At 51.9% G+C, this 22671-nt stretch overlaps 1 protein-coding gene across 1 annotated transcript in view; it reads right to left on the minus strand.

Annotated features, from left to right (window-relative positions):
• Positions 1 to 22671, minus strand: part of LOC122564094 (eosinophil peroxidase-like) — a 99262-nt gene that overhangs the window by 3040 nt on the left and 73551 nt on the right. Inside the window, exon 14 of the mRNA XM_043718655.2 lies at positions 415 to 576. Coding sequence (XP_043574590.1) covers positions 415 to 576 — 162 coding nt within the window. The remainder of the gene's footprint in view (positions 1 to 414; positions 577 to 22671) is intronic.

Here is a 22671-nt window from a genome sequence, read left to right on the forward strand (position 1 = left end):
GAAGGGCCTGTTTCCACACTGTAAGTAATCTAAAAAAAAATCTAATCTAAAGAATGGCCGGTCTATTCTGAATCCAACACATTTCACACAGTGGTAGAGCCACACAATCCAATCCAATGTCCTCAGTGTAAATTTGGGACTTTCTGCACAAAGACAGAGCAGTGGTCACCCCTCTGGCAGCCAACCCCTGGTGAAATTGTTAAATACTTGTAGCAGGGAACTTTTTAAAAAAATCTACCTCTGACCAAAGTACTTGTGTGACGTGGAAGTAATCTTTGTTAATTCTGGCTCTGACCATTTTCTTTACTCCCTTTTAAGTTGGCAGACAGTTTGGTTGGATTAATGAACAATTAATGTTTGACTAAAGTTGAAAGACTTAATTTCAAAGCTTTTGCACTGGATTTCAGCTCTTACCTGTACACCTAGGTGGTGCAGAATTCCACTGGCCATTATTCAAACATTTTATGGTATCCTTTCCCATCAATTTGAACCCTGAGTTACAGGTGTATCTGATCAAAGATTTACAGAGTGAGAAATGGGCATCAGCAACAATGGGGATTGAGCCACAGGGGATTACTGCAAAGGGAACAAACAGAAGCTGTTAAGAGTTGAAATCTAAATAAAGAGGAAGTGTTTCAGTAAATGTTATAAAACAATATTTCTAAGCTTTGCTCACTGAGTATAGACACATCTTCTGTATAATCTAACATTTGTTGCATATTTTATGGAAATTCAGTACTTTATTAAGAGTTAGTTAATAATTCATTCTATCAATCTAAAGAGAACAATGCTACTAAAATGCTAGAGTGAATGATATTGATTTGCTGAGTGGTTTCATATATGAGTTTGGTAGTCATACTGAACTAGAAATGTTAACTCTGTTTCTCTTCCCATTGACACTGTCATACATGCTGAGTCTCTCCAGCATTTTCTGTGTTTGCTTCATATTTCAAACATCTACAGCACTTTGCTTTTATTCAATGAAATTGGGCTAAGGCACTGATTGAGAAACCTCTCCTCAGCCTTGTGCTTCTTTCGAACACTGATTTTCGCATGTTATGGCTAAAAACTGAAATATATAGCATACAGTGATATACAAGGCTCTAATTTCAAATCACACTATTGAAAAGCCATTCCATTGAACCTACCACTTAATGCTAACTTGTCTACACCAAATGCACATGTTTCTAACATCTAGCAAGGCTAGGTGACTAGCTTCTGCCGAGCTCTCCACAGCTCTCCCTTCGTTTTTAAATCACTGTGCTACTTATACGCAGTGAGGATCAGCTGTGTGATATCATCACAAGATTACTTCAGGGTCTTAATGCCCTTACACAGTAATTGTCAGTTCAGGTAACACCAAAAGAAGATTTGCTTCTAGGTTTTGCAAAGACAGTCTGAGTCATGAGAAGACTTAAGTATTGTTGCATTGCTATTGGCTGATTTACATATTGATGAAAAGGAGGTGGATAAGAGTTAATTTAAATTGAGATTTTGTATCGCAAATGCTTATTCCTCCACAGCCTTGCCTTTCTGTATCTCTGTGATCTCTATCAGTCCTTGAACTATCTACGTACTCTGCATCACTCCTATTCTGCACTCCTATATAGCCTCAGACTCTTTTGTCCTGCTCTTCGTGACAGTGCCTTTATCTGTCTAAGCCCTAAGATCAGTAATTCCCTCTCTAAATCTCTATCTGCTTTTTTAAGATGTCCTGTAAATCCTACTTGTTTGACCAATCTTTTGATCACTGGTTCCAATGTCTCCTTTTTTATATAAATATTTTTTATTGAAAAGCTTTTTAAAATGATTTACAAAACATTTATATATATAAAAAAACCCATCAAAACAGGAAAGAAACAGTACAAAGAACAAGGCCATACCATAGTACCATTGTTACTAAACAACCCACTATTCTACCAAAACAAACCTATCTACTTAACTATAACTACACTGCAAACATATTGAATAAATACTAGCTTAAATTACATTCAAGTTACTTACATTAGATAATGTCTTACTACTTTATTCTGTCTTACTCATCACACCTCCACTGAGGCTCCCATCCCTGGGAGAACCCCCTACAGTACCTATATCCTTTTCCTTCCAGTCTTCTCCTCCCAGGGTCCCACGGGTGCCCATAAAGGTTCCCATTGCTGACAAGTCAGTTTCAATATAATTTTAAAAAGGTTGCCACATCCTATACAACTGTTCTGTTTTGTGGTATACCATATTTGTGAGGTAATCTTGGGTGAGATGCTCCATCACCAGCTTACGCCACCCCATTTGACCTGGTGGTTTTTATGATGTCCAATTTAGTAAAATGTTCTTCCTCATGCAATGGTCAAGGGTATTACACTGTCTCTTCCCATTAATCCCAGAGAGGGCAAGTTTGGCGGCCCCAAAAGAAAAAAATACTGGATCCATGTTAGCTTAAAGTCAAATTTGATATAAAGGAATGACTTTTACTCAAGAAAGAAGGTGCACTGAAAACAGGAAGCTAGGAAAGCCTGAAGGCAGAGCTGGCTAGGATGGATATGAAATCAGGTTAAACGCAGCTTAGTGGAATTGCAGTGGTAGTCTTTCAAGTGAATATTAATAACTCTCAGAAGAAATGGTGGCAAAATAATAGACGTTTGGTTATATTCTTTCAAAATTCCTTAGTTTCAGAAGGTCCCAATGGATTGAAAAATAACAAATGTAACCCCTTTTCTCAAGAAGAAAAACAGGCCAAAAACAGAATAATAGAAAGATCAGTTAGTTAGCTCAAAGTATATAAATGTGAATACAGTTCAGTATTAAGGAGTTTCTGGTATGATATTTATAAAGTCAAAACAGAAAGTGTCACTGACCCTCAGCAGCTGAAGTGAGAAACAGAGTTAGCATTCCGAATCCAGTACTACGCTTCCTTGGAACTAGCTCAAAAGAACAGTCATATGTAACTGAAAACATTGACATTATTTCTGTCTGTACTGATGCTGTTAGAACTAATGAGTTACCGCAGCACTTTGCTGGGACAGGTAGTTCTCCCATAATGCCGTAGTTGCGTTCCAGTGAAACCTTGCGTAAAAGAAAAGTGTTTCATAGAAATAATGGGACCTATGGGAGAAGTGGAGTTAGGGGCAGACCAGCAAATAATCTCACTCATGCTCACTCAAAAATCACTCAGATGTTTAACACAAAGTATAGCACAGCCTGAATGAAGGTTGAAACCAGATTTATTAATAAAACAGAAGTAAATTTAACACAGTGCATTTAAAAAAAAAGTAAGATAGCTGCTCTCTGTACTGTACCGCTCACAGAAAGATGTACTGTTGGCAGCTAATATCGGCGCATGTACAGAGAGGCACAAAGACCAGCATAGACACCGTTCAATGCACCGAATGGCAAAAAGACCAGCGCAGACACCGGTGCATGCACAGAAAGGCACAAAGACTAGCGCAGACACTGGTCCATGCACAGAATGGCACAAAGACTAGCGCAGACACTGGTGCATGCACAGAATGGCACAAAGAAAAGTGCAGACACCGGTGCATGCCCAGAATGGCACAAAGACCAGCGCAGACACTGGTGCATGCACAGAATGGCACAAAGAAAAGTGCGGACACCGGTGCATGCACAGAATGGCACAAAGACCAGCGCAGACATTGGCGCATGCACAGAATGGCACAAAGACCAGCGCGGACTCCGGTGCATACACAGAAAGGCACAAAGACTAGCGCAAACACTGGTCCATGCACAGAATGGCACAAAGGCCAGCGCAGACACTGGTCCATGCACAGAATGGCACAAAGACCAGCGCAGACACTGGTCCATGCACAGAATGGCACAAAGACCAGCGCAGACACTGGTCCATGCACAGAATGGCACAAAGACCAGCGCAAACACTGGTCCATGCACAGAATGGCACAAAGGCCAGCGCAGACACTGGTCCATGCACAGAATGGCACAAAGACCAGCGCAAACACTGGTCCATGCACAGAATGGCACAAAGACCAGCGCAGACACTGGTCCATGCACAGAATGGCAAAAAGACCAGCGCAGACACTGGCGCATGCACAGAATGTCATAAAGACCAGCGCAGACACTGGTGCTTGCACATACTGGTACAAAGATCAGCGCAGAGAATGGTGCATGTACAGAATGGCACAAAGACCAGCGCTGACACTGGCGGAAGCACAGAATAGCACAAAGACCAGCGCAGACACCGGTGCATGTACAGAATGGCACAAAGACCAGCACAGACACTGGTGTATGTGCAGAATGGCTCAAAGATCAGCGCAGACACTGGTGTATGAACAGAATTGCACAACGACCAGCGCAGACACCATTGCATGTGAAGAATGGCACAAAGAGCAGCGCAGACACTGGTGCATGCACAGAATGGCACAAAGACCAGCACGGACACTGGTGCATGCACAGAATGGCACAAAGAAAAGTGCGGACACCGGTGCATGCTCAGAATGGCACAAAGACCAGCACAGACACTGGCGCTTGCACAGAATGGCACAAAGACCAGCGCAGACACTGGTCCATGCACAGAATGGCACAAAGACCAGCGTGGACACCGGTGCATGCATAGAATGGCACAAAGACCAGCGCAGACACTGGCGCATGCACAGAATGGCACAAAGACCAGCGTGAACACCGGTGCATGCACAGAATGGCACAAAGACCAGCACAGACACCGGTCCATGTACAAGACGGCACAGAGACCTGCGCACACACTGTTGGATGCGCAGAATGGCACAAAGACTGGCGCGGACACCGGTCCAAGCGCAGAATAGCACAAACACAAGCGCGGACACTGGTGCCTGCACAGACTGGCACAAAGACCAGTGCAGACACCGGTGCTTGCACAGACTGGCACAAAGACCAGCGCAGATAGCGGTGCATGTACAGAATGGCACAAAGACCAGCGCAGATACTGCCGCATGCACAGAATGGCACAAACACCAGCGCAGACACCAGTGCTTGCACAGACTGGCACAAAGACCAGCGCAGTCACTGGTGCACGCACAGACTGGCACAAAGACCAGCGCGGACACCGGTACATGTAACAGAATGGCACAAAGACCTGCGCAGACACCGGTCCATACACAGAATGGCACAAATGCCAGTGCAGACAACGGTCCATGCACAGAATGGCACAAAGACCAGTGCGCACACCGGTCCATACACAGAATGGCACAAAGACCAGCGCAGATACCGGTCCATGCACAGAATGGCACAAAGACCAGCGCAGACACCGGTGCATGCAAGGATTGGGACAAAGACCAGCGCAGACAGCAGCCCATGCACAGAATGGCACAAATACCAGCGCAGACACCGGTCCACAAACAGAATGGCACAAAGACCTGCACGGAACCGGTCCATGTACAGAATGGCACAAACGCCAGCGCAGACAACGGTCCATGCGCAGAATGGATAAAATACCAGCACAGATACCGGTCCATGCAAAGAATGGCACAGAGACCAGCGCAGACACTGGTGCATGCACAGAATGGCACAAAGAAAAGTGCGGACACCGGTGCATGCACAGAATGGCACAAAGACCAGCACAGACACTGGTGCATGCACAGAATGGCACAAAGAAAAGTGCAGACACTGGTGTATGTACAGAATGGCACAAAGACCAGCGCAGACACCGGTGCATGTACAGAATGGCACAAAGACCAGCACAGACACTGGCGCATGCATAGAATGGCACAAAGAAAAGTGCAGACACTGGTGTATGTACAGAATTGCACAACGACCAGCGCAGACACCGGTCCATGCACAGAATGGCACGGAGACCAGCGCAGACACTGGTGCATGCACAGAATGGCACAAAGAAAAGTGCGGACACCGGTGCATGCTCAGAATGGCACAAAGACCAGCACAGACACTGGCGCTTGCACAGAATGGCACAAAGACCAGTGCAGACACTGGTCCATGCACAGAATGGCACAAAGACCAGCGCAGACACTGGTCCATGCACAGAATGGCACAAAGACCAGCGTGGACACCGGTGCATGCACAGAATGGCACAAAGACCAGCGCAGACACTGGCGCATGCACAGAATGGCACAAAGACCAGCGTGAACACCGGTGCATGCACAGAATGGCACAAAGACCAGCACAGACACCGGTCCATGTACAAGAAGGCACAGAGACCTGCGCACACACTGTTGGATGCGCAGAATGGCACAAAGACTGGCGCGGAAACCGGTCCAAGCGCAGAATACCACAAAAACCAGCGCGGACACTGGTGCCTGCACAGACTGGCACAAAGACCAGTGCTGACACCGGTGCTTGCACAGACTGGCACAAAGACCAGTGCAGGCACTGGTGCATGCACAGAATGGCACAAAGACCAGCGCAGATAGCAGTGCATGTACAGAATGGCACAAAGACCAGCGCAGATACTGCCGCATGCACAGACTGGCACAAAGACCAGTGCTGACACCGGTGCTTGCACAGACTGGCACAAAGACCAGTGCAGACACCGGTGCTTGCACAGACTGGCACAAAGACCAGCGCAGATAGCGGTGCATGTACAGAATGGCACAAAGACCAGCGCAGATACGCCGCATGCACAGAATGGCACAAAGACCAGCGCAGTCACTGGTGCACGCACAGAATGGCACAAAGACCAGCGCGGACACCAGTACATGTAACAGAATGGCACAAAGACCTGCGAAGACACCGGTCCATACACAGAATGGCACAAATGCCAGCGCAGAGACCGGTGCATGCACAGAATGGCACAAAGACCTGCGCAGACACCGTTCCATACACAGAATGGCACAAATGCCAGCGCAGACAACGGTCCATGCACAGAATGGCACAAAGACCAGCGCAGACACTGGTGCATGCACAGAATGGCACAAAGAAAAGTGCGGACACCGGTGCATGCACAGAATGGCACAAAGACCAGCACAGACACTGGTGCATGCACAGAATGGCACAAAGAAAAGTGCGGACACCGGTGCATGTACAGAATGGCACAAAGACCAGCACAGACACTGGTGCATGCACAGAATGGCACAAAGAAAAGTGCGGACACCGGTGCATGCACAGAATGGCACAAAGACCAGCACAGACACTGGTGCATGCACAGAATGGCACAAAGACCAGCGCAGACACTGGTGCATGTACATTATGGCACAAAGAAAAGTGCGGACACCGGTGCATGTACAGAATGGCACAAAGACCAGTGCAGACACCGGTGCCTGCACAGAATGGCACAAAGACCAGCGCAGATAGCGGTGCATGTACAGAATGGCACAAAGACCAGCGCAGATACTGCCGCATGCACAGAATGGCACAAAGACCAGCGCAGACACCGGTGCTTGCACAGACTGGCACAAAGACCAGCGCAGTCACTGGTGCACGCACAGAATGGCACAAAGACCTGCGAAGACACCGGTCCATGCACCGGTCTTTGCGCAGACACCGGTGCTTGCACAGACTGGCACAAAGACCAGCGCAGTCACTGGTGCACACACAGAATAGCACAAAGACCAGTGCAGAGACCGGTCCATGCACAGAATGGCACAAATGCCAGTGCAGACAACGGTCCATGCACAGAATGGCACAATGACCAGCACGGATACCGGTCCATGCACAGAATGGCACAAAGACCAGCGCAGACACTGGCGCATGCACAGAATGGCACAAAGACCAGCGCAGACACTGGCGCATGCACAGAATGGCACAAAGACCAGCGCAGACACCGGTGCATGCAAAGATTGGGACAAAGACCAGCGCAGACACCGGTCCATGCAAAGAATGGCACAGAGACCAGCGCAGACACTGGTGCATGCACAGAATGGCACAAAGAAAAGTGCGGACACCGGTGCATGCACAGAATGGCACAAAGACCAGGACAGACACTGGCGCATGCACAGAATGGCACAAAGACCAGCGCAGACACCGGTCCATGCACACAATGGCACAATGACCAGCGCGGAGACCGCGTCATGTGCAGAATGGCATAAAGACCAGCTTGGACACCGGTGCATGCGCAGAATGGCACAAAGACCAGCGCGGACACCGGTGCATGTACAGAATGGCATACATACCAGCGCAGACACCGGTGCATGTACAGAATGGCACAAAGACCAGCGCGGACACCGGCACATGTGCAGAATGGCATACATACCAGCGCAGACACCGGTGCATGTACAGAATGGCACAAAGACCAGCGCGGACACCGGCACATGTGCAGAATGGCATACATACCAGCGCAGACACCGGTGCATGCACAGAATGGCACAAAGACCAGCGCGGACACCGGTGCATGTACAGAATGGCACAAAGACCAGCGCGGACACCGGCACATGTGCAGAATGGCATACATACCAGCGCAGACACCGGCACATGTGCAGAATGGCATACATACCAGCGCAGACACCGGTGCATGCACAGAATGGCACAAGGACTAGAGCAGACACAGGTCCATGCACATAATGGCACAAACACCTGAGCTGACACTGGCGCATTTGCAGAATGGCACAAAGACCAGCACAGACACTGGCATATGCACAGAATTACACAAAGACCAGCGCGGACACTGGCGCATGCACAGAATGGCACAAAGACCAGCGCGGACACTGGCATATGCACAGAATTACACAAAGACCAGCGCGGACACTGGCGCATGCACAGAATGGCACAAAGACCAGCGCGGACACTTGCGCATGCGCAGAATGGCACAAAGACCAGCGCAGAGACCCGTCCATGTACCAAATGGCACAAAGACTCACGTGGACACTAGTGCATGTGCAGAATGGCATAAAGACCAGTGCAGACACTGGCGCATGCACAGAATGGCATAAAGACCAGCGCGGACACCGGTGCATGCGCAGAATGGCACAAAGACCAACGCAGGCACCGGTGCATGCACAGAATGGCACAATGACCAGCGCGGAGACCGCGTCATGTGCAGAATGGCATAAAGACCAGCGCAGAGACCGGTCCATGCACAGAATGGCACAAATGCCAGCGCAGACACCGTTCCATACACAGAATGGCACAAATGCCAGCGCAGACAACGGTCCATGCACAGAATGGCACAAAGACCAGCGCAGACACTGGTGCATGCGCAGAATGGCACAAAGACCAACGCAGGCACCGGTGCATGCACAGAATGGCACAAAGACCAGCGCGGACACCGCGTAATGTGCAGAATGGCATAAAGACCAGCGCGGACACCGGTCCATGCACAGAATGGCATAAAGATTCACGCGGACACTAGTGCATGTACAGAATGGCACAAATGCCAGCGCAGACACTAGTCCATGCACAAAATGGCACAAAGACCAGCGCGGACTCCGGTGCATGTACAGAATGGCACAAAGACCAACACGGACTCTGGTGCATGTACAGAATGGCACAAAGACCAGCACAGACACCGGTCCATGCACAGAATGGCACAATGACCAGCGCGGAGACCGCGTCATGTGCAGAATGGCATAAAGACCAGCACGGACACCGGCACATGTGCAGAATGGCATAAAGACGAGCACGGACACCGGTGCATGCGCAGAATGGCACAAAGACCAACGCAGGCACCGGTGCATGCACAGAATGGCACAAAGACCAGCGCGGACACCGCGTAATGTGCAGAATGGCATAAAGACCAGCGCGGACACCGGCACATGTGCAGAATGGCATAAATACCAACGCAGACACCGGTCCATGCACAGAATGGCACAAAGACCAGCGCGGAGACCGCGTCATGTGCAGAATGGCATAAAGACCAGCACGGACACCGGTGCATGCGCAGAATGGCACAAAGACCAACGCAGGCACCGGTGCATGCACAGAATGGCACAAAGACCAGCGCGGACACCGCGTTATGTGCAGAATGGCATAAAGACCAGCGCGGATACCGGTCCATGTACAGAATGGCACAAAGACCAGCGCGGACACCGGCACATGTGCAGAATGGCATAAATACCAGCGCAGACACCGGTGCATGCACAGAATGGCACAAGGACTAGCGCAGACACCGGTCCATGCACATAATGGCACAAACACCTGCGCTGACACTGGCGCATTTGCAGAATGGCACAAAGACCAGCACAGACACTGGCATATGCACAGAATTACACAAAGACCAGCGCGGACACTGGCGCATGCACAGAATGGCACAAAGACCAGCGCGGACACTGGCGCATGCGCAGAATGGCACAAAGACCAGTGCAGAGACCCGTCCATGTACCAAATGGCACAAAGACTCACGCGGACACTAGTGCATGTACAGAATGGCACAAATGCCAGCGCAGACACTAGTCCATGCACAGAATGGCACAAAGACCAGCGCGGTCTCTGGTGCATGCATAGAATGGCACAAAGACCAGCACGGACACGGGTGCATACACAGAATGGCACAAAGACCAGCACCGACACCGGTCCATGCACAGAAAAGCACCAAGACTAGCGCAGACACTGGCGCATGCACAGAATGGCATAAAGACTCACGCGGACACTAGTGCATGTACAGAATGACACAAATGCCAGCGCAGACACTACTCCATGCACAGAATGGCACAAAGACCAGCGCGGACTCCGGTGCATGCACAGAATGGCACAAAGACCAGCACGGACACCGGTGCATGTACAGAATGGCACAAAGACCAGCGCGGACACCGGCACATGTGCAGAATGGCATACATACCAGCGCAGACACCGGCACATGTGCAGAATGGCATACATACCAGCGCAGACACCGGTGCATGCACAGAATGGCACAAGGACTAGAGCAGACACAGGTCCATGCACATAATGGCACAAACACCTGAGCTGACACTGGCGCATTTGCAGAATGGCACAAAGACCAGCACAGACACTGGCATATGCACAGAATTACACAAAGACCAGCGCGGACACTGGCGCATGCACAGAATGGCACAAAGACCAGCGCGGACACTGGCATATGCACAGAATTACACAAAGACCAGCGCGGACACTGGCGCATGCACAGAATGGCACAAAGACCAGCGCGGACACTTGCGCATGCGCAGAATGGCACAAAGACCAGCGCAGAGACCCGTCCATGTACCAAATGGCACAAAGACTCACGTGGACACTAGTGCATGTGCAGAATGGCATAAAGACCAGTGCAGACACTGGCGCATGCACAGAATGGCATAAAGACCAGCGCGGACACCGGTGCATGCGCAGAATGGCACAAAGACCAACGCAGGCACCGGTGCATGCACAGAATGGCACAATGACCAGCGCGGAGACCGCGTCATGTGCAGAATGGCATAAAGACCAGCGCAGAGACCGGTCCATGCACAGAATGGCACAAATGCCAGCGCAGACACCGTTCCATACACAGAATGGCACAAATGCCAGCGCAGACAACGGTCCATGCACAGAATGGCACAAAGACCAGCGCAGACACTGGTGCATGCGCAGAATGGCACAAAGACCAACGCAGGCACCGGTGCATGCACAGAATGGCACAAAGACCAGCGCGGACACCGCGTAATGTGCAGAATGGCATAAAGACCAGCGCGGACACCGGTCCATGCACAGAATGGCATAAAGATTCACGCGGACACTAGTGCATGTACAGAATGGCACAAATGCCAGCGCAGACACTAGTCCATGCACAAAATGGCACAAAGACCAGCGCGGACTCCGGTGCATGTACAGAATGGCACAAAGACCAACACGGACTCTGGTGCATGTACAGAATGGCACAAAGACCAGCACAGACACCGGTCCATGCACAGAATGGCACAATGACCAGCGCGGAGACCGCGTCATGTGCAGAATGGCATAAAGACCAGCACGGACACCGGCACATGTGCAGAATGGCATAAAGACGAGCACGGACACCGGTGCATGCGCAGAATGGCACAAAGACCAACGCAGGCACCGGTGCATGCACAGAATGGCACAAAGACCAGCGCGGACACCGCGTAATGTGCAGAATGGCATAAAGACCAGCGCGGACACCGGCACATGTGCAGAATGGCATAAATACCAACGCAGACACCGGTCCATGCACAGAATGGCACAAAGACCAGCGCGGAGACCGCGTCATGTGCAGAATGGCATAAAGACCAGCACGGACACCGGTGCATGCGCAGAATGGCACAAAGACCAACGCAGGCACCGGTGCATGCACAGAATGGCACAAAGACCAGCGCGGACACCGCGTTATGTGCAGAATGGCATAAAGACCAGCGCGGATACCGGTCCATGTACAGAATGGCACAAAGACCAGCGCGGACACCGGCACATGTGCAGAATGGCATAAATACCAGCGCAGACACCGGTGCATGCACAGAATGGCACAAGGACTAGCGCAGACACCGGTCCATGCACATAATGGCACAAACACCTGCGCTGACACTGGCGCATTTGCAGAATGGCACAAAGACCAGCACAGACACTGGCATATGCACAGAATTACACAAAGACCAGCGCGGACACTGGCGCATGCACAGAATGGCACAAAGACCAGCGCGGACACTGGCGCATGCGCAGAATGGCACAAAGACCAGTGCAGAGACCCGTCCATGTACCAAATGGCACAAAGACTCACGCGGACACTAGTGCATGTACAGAATGGCACAAATGCCAGCGCAGACACTAGTCCATGCACAGAATGGCACAAAGACCAGCGCGGTCTCTGGTGCATGCATAGAATGGCACAAAGACCAGCACGGACACGGGTGCATACACAGAATGGCACAAAGACCAGCACCGACACCGGTCCATGCACAGAAAAGCACCAAGACTAGCGCAGACACTGGCGCATGCACAGAATGGCATAAAGACTCACGCGGACACTAGTGCATGTACAGAATGACACAAATGCCAGCGCAGACACTACTCCATGCACAGAATGGCACAAAGACCAGCGCGGACTCCGGTGCATGCACAGACTGGCACAAAGACCAGCGCGGTCTCTGGTGCATGCACAGACTGGCACAAAGACCAGCACGGAGACCGGTCCATGCACAGAATGGCACAAAGACCCACGCGGACACTGGTGCATGTACTGAATGGAACAAATACCAGCGCAGACACCGGTCCATGCACAGAATGGCACAAAGACGAGCGCAGACAATGGTCCATGCACAGAAGGGCACAAAGACTCACGCGGACACTGGTGTATGCACAGAATGGCACAAATACTAGCGCAGTCTCCGGTTCATGCACAGAATGGCACAAAGACCAGCGCGGACACCGGTCCATGCACAGAATGGCACAAAGACCAGCACGGACTCCAGTGTATGTACAGAATGGCACAGAGATCAGGGCGGACACCGGTGCATGTACAGAATGGCACAAAGACCAGCGCAGACATCGGTGCATGTACAGAAAGGCACAAAGACCAGCTTGGACACTGGTGCATGCACAGAATGGCACAAATACCAGCTTGGACACTGGTGCATGCACAAAATGGCACAACGACCAGCTTGGACACTGGTGCATGCACAGAATGGCACAAAGACCAGCTTGGACACTGGCGCATGCACAAAATGGCACAAAGACCAGCGCGGACATCGGTGCATGCACAGAATGGCACAAAGACCAGCTCGGACACTGGTGCATGCACAGAATGGCACAAAGACCAGCTTGGACACTGGCGCATGCACAGAATGGCACAAAGACCAGCTCGGACACTGGTGCATGCACAGAATGGCACAAATACCAGCTTGGACACTGGCGCATGCACAGAATGGCACAAATACCAGCTTGGACACTGGCGCATGCACAGAATGGCACAAAGACCAGCGCGGACATCGGTGCATGCACAGAATGGCACAAAGACCAGCTCGGACACTGGTGCATGCACAGAATGGCACAAATACCAGCTTGGACACTGGCGCATGCACAGAATGGCACAAAGACCAGCGCGGACATCGGTGCATGCACAGAATGGCACAAATGCCCGCGCAGACACTGGTCCATGCACCGAATGGCACAAAGACCAGCGCAGACACACGGTCCATGCACCGAATGTAACAAAGACCAGCACAGACACCGGTCCATGCACAGAATGGCACAAAGACCAGCGCGGACACCGGCACATGTGCAGAATGGCATACATACCAGCGCAGACACCGGTGCATGTACAGAATGGCACAAAGACCAGCGCGGACACCGGCACATGTGCAGAATGGCATACATACCAGCGCAGACACCGGTGCATGCACAGAATGGCACAAAGACCAGCGCGGACACCGGTGCATGTACAGAATGGCACAAAGACCAGCGCGGACACCGGCACATGTGCAGAATGGCATACATACCAGCGCAGACACCGGCACATGTGCAGAATGGCATACATACCAGCGCAGACACCGGTGCATGCACAGAATGGCACAAGGACTAGAGCAGACACAGGTCCATGCACATAATGGCACAAACACCTGAGCTGACACTGGCGCATTTGCAGAATGGCACAAAGACCAGCACAGACACTGGCATATGCACAGAATTACACAAAGACCAGCGCGGACACTGGCGCATGCACAGAATGGCACAAAGACCAGCGCGGACACTGGCATATGCACAGAATTACACAAAGACCAGCGCGGACACTGGCGCATGCACAGAATGGCACAAAGACCAGCGCGGACACTTGCGCATGCGCAGAATGGCACAAAGACCAGCGCAGAGACCCGTCCATGTACCAAATGGCACAAAGACTCACGTGGACACTAGTGCATGTGCAGAATGGCATAAAGACCAGTGCAGACACTGGCGCATGCACAGAATGGCATAAAGACCAGCGCGGACACCGGTGCATGCGCAGAATGGCACAAAGACCAACGCAGGCACCGGTGCATGCACAGAATGGCACAATGACCAGCGCGGAGACCGCGTCATGTGCAGAATGGCATAAAGACCAGCGCAGAGACCGGTCCATGCACAGAATGGCACAAATGCCAGCGCAGACACCGTTCCATACACAGAATGGCACAAATGCCAGCGCAGACAACGGTCCATGCACAGAATGGCACAAAGACCAGCGCAGACACTGGTGCATGCGCAGAATGGCACAAAGACCAACGCAGGCACCGGTGCATGCACAGAATGGCACAAAGACCAGCGCGGACACCGCGTAATGTGCAGAATGGCATAAAGACCAGCGCGGACACCAGTCCATGCACAGAATGGCATAAAGATTCACGCGGACACTAGTGCATGTACAGAATGGCACAAATGCCAGCGCAGACACTAGTCCATGCACAAAATGGCACAAAGACCAGCGCGGACTCCGGTGCATGTACAGAATGGCACAAAGACCAACACGGACTCTGGTGCATGTACAGAATGGCACAAAGACCAGCACAGACACCGGTCCATGCACAGAATGGCACAATGACCAGCGCGGAGACCGCGTCATGTGCAGAATGGCATAAAGACCAGCACGGACACCGGCACATGTGCAGAATGGCATAAAGACGAGCACGGACACCGGTGCATGCGCAGAATGGCACAAAGACCAACGCAGGCACCGGTGCATGCACAGAATGGCACAAAGACCAGTGCGGACACCGCGTAATGTGCAGAATGGCATAAAGACCAGCGCGGACACCGGCACATGTGCAGAATGGCATAAATACCAACGCAGACACCGGTCCATGCACAGAATGGCACAAAGACCAGCGCGGAGACCGCGTCATGTGCAGAATGGCATAAAGACCAGCACGGACACCGGTGCATGCGCAGAATGGCACAAAGACCAACGCAGGCACCGGTGCATGCACAGAATGGCACAAAGACCAGCGCGGACACCGCGTTATGTGCAGAATGGCATAAAGACCAGCGCGGATACCGGTCCATGTACAGAATGGCACAAAGACCAGCGCGGACACCGGCACATGTGCAGAATGGCATACATACCAGCGCAGACACCGGCACATGTGCAGAATGGCATACATACCAGCGCAGACACCGGTGCATGCACAGAATGGCACAAGGACTAGCGCAGACACCGGTGCATGCACATAATGGCACAAACACCTGCGCTGACACTGGCGCATTTGCAGAATGGCACAAAGACCAGCACAGACACTGGCATATGCACAGAATTACACAAAGACCAGCGCGGACACTGGCGCATGCACAGAATGGCACAAAGACCAGCGCGGACACTGGCGCATGCGCAGAATGGCACAAAGACCAGTGCAGAGACCCGTCCATGTACCAAATGGCACAAAGACTCACGCGGACACTAGTGCATGTACAGAATGGCACAAATGCCAGCGCAGACACTAGTCCATGCACAGAATGGCACAAAGACCAGCGCGGTCTCTGGTGCATGCATAGAATGGCACAAAGACCAGCACCGACACCGGTCCATGCACAGAAAAGCACCAAGACTAGCGCAGACACTGGCGCATGCACAGAATGGCATAAAGACTCACGCGGACACTAGTGCATGTACAGAATGACACAAATGCCAGCGCAGACACTACTCCATGCACAGAATGGCACAAAGACCAGCGCGGACTCCGGTGCATGCACAGACTGGCACAAAGACCAGCGCGGTCTCTGGTGCATGCACAGACTGGCACAAAGACCAGCACGGAGACCGGTCCATGCACAGAATGGCACAAAGACCCACGCGGACACTGGTGCATGTACTGAATGGAACAAATACCAGCGCAGACACCGGTCCATGCACAGAATGGCACAAAGACGAGCGCAGACAATGGTCCATGCACAGAAGGGCACAAAGACTCACGCGGACACTGGTGTATGCACAGAATGGCACAAATACTAGCGCAGTCTCCGGTTCATGCACAGAATGGCACAAAGACCAGCGCGGACACCGGTCCATGCACAGAATGGCACAAAGACCAGCACGGACTCCAGTGTATGTACAGAATGGCACAGAGATCAGGGCGGACACCGGTGCATGTACAGAATGGCACAAAGACCAGCGCAGACATCGGTGCATGTACAGAAAGGCACAAAGACCAGCTTGGACACTGGTGCATGCACAGAATGGCACAAATACCAGCTTGGACACTGGTGCATGCACAAAATGGCACAACGACCAGCTTGGACACTGGTGCATGCACAGAATGGCACAAAGACCAGCTTGGACACTGGCGCATGCACAAAATGGCACAAAGACCAGCGCGGACATCGGTGCATGCACAGAATGGCACAAAGACCAGCTCGGACACTGGTGCATGCACAGAATGGCACAAAGACCAGCTCGGACACTGGTGCATGCACAGAATGGCACAAATACCAGCTTGGACACTGGCGCATGCACAGAATGGCACAAAGACCAGCTCGGACACTGGTGCATGCACAGAATGGCACAAATACCAGCTTGGACACTGGCGCATGCACAGAATGGCACAAATACCAGCTTGGACACTGGCGCATGCACAGAATGGCACAAAGACCAGCGCGGACATCGGTGCATGCACAGAATGGCACAAATGCCCGCGCAGACACTGGTCCATGCACCGAATGGCACAAAGACCAGCGCAGACACACGGTCCATGCACCGAATGGAACAAAGACCAGCACAGACACCGGTCCATGCACCGAATGGCACAAAGACCAGCGCAGACACACGGTCCATGCACCGAATGGAACAAAGACCAGCACAGACACCGGTCCATGCACAGAATGGCACAAAGACCAACACGGACATCGGTGCAGGCACAGAATGGCACAAGGACCAGCTCGGACACTGGTGCATGGACAGAATGGCACAAATACCAGCTCAGACACTGGTGCATGCACAGAATGGCACAAAGACCAGCGCGGACACTGGCGCATGCACAGAATGGCACAAAGACCACCACTGACATTGGTGCAGTCACAGAATGGCACAAGGACCAGCTCGGACACTGGTGCATGGACAGAATGGCACAAATACCAGCTCGGACACTGGTGCATGCACAGAATGGCACAAAGACCAGCGCGGACACTGGCGCATGCACAGAATGGCACAAAGACCAGCACTGACATTGGTGCAGTCACAGAATGGCACAAGGACCAGCTCGGACACTGGTGCATGGACAGAATGGCACAAAGACCAGCACTGACATTGGTGCAGTTACAGAATGGCACAAGGACCAGCTCGGACACTGGTGCATGGACAGAATGGCACAAATACCAGCTCGGACACTGGTGCATGCACAGAATGGCATAAAGACCAGCGCGGACACTGGCGCATGCACAGAATGGCACAAAGACCAGCACGGACATCGGTGCATGCACAGACTGGCACAAAGACCAGCACAGACACTGGCGCATGCACAGAATTGCACAAATACCAGCTCGGACACTGGTGCATGCACCGAATGGCACAAAGACCAGTGCAGACACTGGTCCATGCACTGAATGGCGCAAAGACCCACACGCACACTGGTGCATGTACTGCATGACACAAATACCAGCGCAGACACCGGTCTCCGGTGCATGCACAGAATGGCATAAAGACCAGCACAGACACTGGCACATGTGCAGAATGGCATAAAGACCAGTGCAGACACTGGCGCCTGCACAGAATGGCACAAAGACCAGCGCAGACAAAGGTGCATGCATAAAATGGCACAAAGTGCAGTGCAGACACTGGTCCATGTACAGAATAGCACAAAGACCAGCATAGACGCCGGTGCATGTACAGAATGGCACAAAGACCAGCGCAGACACCGGTCCATGCATCGAATGGGACAAGGACCAGCTCAGACACTGGTGCATGCACAGAATGGCACAAAGACCAGCACAGACATTGGGGCATGCATAGAATGGCACAAAGACCAGCTCAGACACTGGTGCATGCACAGAATGGCACAAAGACCAGCACAGAGACCGCTCCATGCACCGAATGGCACAAAGACCAGCGCAGAGACCCGTCCATATACCAAATGGCACAAAGACTCACGCGGACACTAGTGCATGTACAGAATGGCACAAATACCAGCGCAGACACTGGTCCATGCTCAGAATGGCACAAAGACCAGCGCAGACAATGGTGCATGTACAGACTGGCACAAATACCAGTGCAGACACCGGTCCATGCACAGAATGGCAGAAAGACCAGCGCGGTCTCCGGTGCATGCATAGAATGGCACAAAGACCAGCGCGGTCTCTGGTGCATGCACAGAATGGCACAAATACCAGCGCGGTCTCCGGTGCATGCACAGAATGGCATAAAGACCAGCACGGACACTGGCACATGTGCAGAATGGCATAAAGACCAGTGCAGACACTGGCGCCTGCACAGAATGGCACAAAGACCAGCGCAGACAACGGTGCATGCATAAAATGGCACAAAGTGCAGTGCAGACACTGGTCCATGTACAGAATAGCACAAAGACCAGCGCAGACACCGGTGCATGTACAGAATGGCACAAAGACCAGCGCAGACACCGGTCCATGCATCGAATGGGACAAGGACCAGCACGGACACCGGTGCATGTACAGAATGGCACAAAGACCAGCGCAGACAACGGTGCATGCATAAAATGGCACAAAGTGCAGTGCAGACACTGGTCCATGTACAGAATAGCACAAAGACCAGCGCAGACACCGGTGCATGCACAGAATGGCACAAAGACCAGCACAGACACCGGTCCATGTACAGAATGGCACAAAGATCAGCGCAGACACCGGTCCATGCATCGAATAGGACAAGGACCAGCGCAGACACCGGTGCATGTACAGAACGGCACAATGACAGCGCGGACACCGGTGAATGTACAGAATGGCACAAAGACCAGCACAGACATTGGGGCATGCATAGAATGGCACAAAGACCAGCTCAGACACTGGTGCATGCACAGAATGGCACAAAGACCAGCGCAGAGACCGCTCCATGCACAGAATGGCACAAAGACCAGCGTGGACACCGGTCCATGCACAGAAAGGCACAAAGACTCACGCAGACACTGGCGCATGCACAGAATGGCACAAATACCAGCGCAGGCACTGGTCCATACACAGAATGGCACAAAGACCAGTGCGGACACCGGTTCATGCGCAGAATGGCACAAAGACCAGCGCGGTCTCTGGTGCATGCACAGAATGGCACAAAGACACACGCGGACACTAGTGCATGTACAGAATGGCACAAAGACCAGCACGGACACCGGTCCATGCACAGAATGGCACAAAGACTCACGCGGACACTAGTGCATGTACAGAATGGCACAAAGACCAGCACGGACACCAGTCCATGCACTGAATGGCACAAAGACACACGCGGACACTAGTGCATGTACAGAATAGCACAAATACCAGCGCTGACACCAGTCCATGCACAGAATGGCACAAAGACCAGCACGGACATCGGTCCATGCACAGAATGGCACAAAGACCAGCACGGACATCGGTCCATGCACAGAATGGCACAAAGACCAGCACAGACACGAGTGCATGTGCAGAATGGCATAAAGACCAGGACGGACATCAGTGCAGGCACAGAATGGCACAAGGACCAGCTCGGACACTGGTGCATGGACAGAATGGCACAAATACCAGCTCAGACATTTGTGCAGTCACAGAATGGCACAAGGACCAGCTCGGACACTGGTGCATGGCCAGAATGGCACAAATACCAGCTCGGACACTGGTGCATGCACAGAATGGCACAAAGACCAGCGCGGACACTGGCGCATGCACAGAATGGCACAAAGACCAGCACTGACATTGGTGCAGTCACAGAATGGCACAAGGACCAGCACAGACACTGGCGCATGCACAGAATTGCACAAATACCAGCTCGGACACTGGTGCATGCACCGAATGGCACAAAGACCAGCGCAGACACTGCTCCATGCACTGAATGGCGCAAAGACCCACACGCACACTGGTGCATGTACTGCATGACACAAAGACCAGCGCAGACAATGGTCCATGCATAGAATGGCACAAAGACTCGCGCGGACACTGGTGCATGTACAGACTGGCACAAATACCAGTGCAGACACTGGTCCATGCACAGAATGGCACAAAGACCAGCACGGACACTGGCACATGTGCAGAATGGCATAAAGACCAGTGCAGACACTGGCGCCTGCACAGAATGGCACAAAGACCAGCGCAGACAATGGTGCATGCATAAAATGGCACAAAGTGCAGTACAGACACTGGTCCATGTACAGAATAGCACAAAGACCAGCGTAGACGCCGGTGCATGTACAGAATGGCACAAAGATCAGCGCAGACACCGCATCACGTACAGAATGGCACAAAGACCAGCGCGGACTCCAGTGCATGTGCAGAATGGCATAAAGACCAGCACAGACATCGGTCCATGCACAGAATGGCACAAAGACCAGCGCGGACACCGGTGCATGCACAGACTGGCACAAATACCAGCGCAGACACCAGTCCATGCACAGAATGGCACAAAGACCAGCGTGGTCTCCGGTCCATGCACAGAATGGCACAAAGACCAGCGCAGACCCCGGTGCATGTGCAGAATGGCATAAAGACCAGCACGGACACTGGCACATGTGCAGAATGGCATAAAGACCAGCGCAGACACCGGTGCATGCACAGAATGGCACAATGACCAACGCAGGCACCGGTGCATGCACAGAATGGCACAAAGACCAACGCAGGCACCGGTGCATGCACAGAATGGCACAAAGACCAGCACGGACACCGGCACATGTGCAGAATGGCATAAAGACCAGCGCGGACACCGGTGCATGCACAGAATGGCACAAAGACCAACGCAGGCACCGGTGCATGCACAGAATGGCACAAAGACCAGCGCGGACACCGCGTTATGTGCAGAATGGCATAAAGACCAGCGCGGACACCGGCACATGTGTAGAATGGCACAAAGACCAGCACAGACACCGGTCCATGCACAGAATGGCATAAAGACCAGCGCGGACACCGGCACATGTGCAGAATGGCATAAATACCAGCGCAGACACCGGTGCATGCGCAGAATGGCACAAGGACTAGCGCAGACACAGGTCCATGCACATAATGGCACAAACACCTGCGCTGACAGTGGCGCATGTGCAGAATGGCACAAAGACCAGCACAGACACTGGCACATGCACAGAATGGCACAAAGACCAGCGCAGACGCCGGCGCATGCGCAGAATGGCACAAAGACCAGCACGCACACTGGCGAATGCGCAGAATGGCACCAAGACCAGCGCAGACACTGGCGCATGCTCTGAATGAAGTGCGCGAACTGATCCCCGCTGGAATCGCTCTATTGCTAACGGAGGTAAATGTTCTCAAAAATACCATTCCTTAATTTACCAGCAACGTTATAGCCAAATCACGCTGCTGGAATTCGTGTTATCCCTGAACTACCTGTGTTTCAGATGTCCAGCATCTCAGTACTTTGCTTTCATTTTAAAAATTGTGATGTGATCAGGCAGAGCCAACCTGGCTTTGAGAGGGACATCATGTTTAATTAATCTCTTAGAATGTTTTGACAAGATAGCATTCACGATGAATAGAGGGGACAACTTTGTCCCTACCTGCACTGTTCATGCCCCTCAGAACTTTGTACACCTCAGTCTTTTCTGCTCCAGTTATCTGGTCTCCCTCCATAGCTGAAATACTCCAGTCTTGGTAACATGTATTTTTAAATCATTCATGGGATGAGGATGCCACTGGCTAGGCCAGCATTTATTGCCCAGAGGGCAGTTAAGAATCAATCACATTGCTATGGATCTGGAGTCACATGCAGACCAGATG

Source organism: Chiloscyllium plagiosum, unplaced genomic scaffold, assembly GCF_037043375.1.
Source record: "Chiloscyllium plagiosum isolate Xiang-an unplaced genomic scaffold, Cpla_swu_hap1 HiC_scaffold_31, whole genome shotgun sequence".
In the NCBI taxonomy this organism is placed as follows: domain Eukaryota; kingdom Metazoa; phylum Chordata; class Chondrichthyes; order Orectolobiformes; family Hemiscylliidae; genus Chiloscyllium; species Chiloscyllium plagiosum.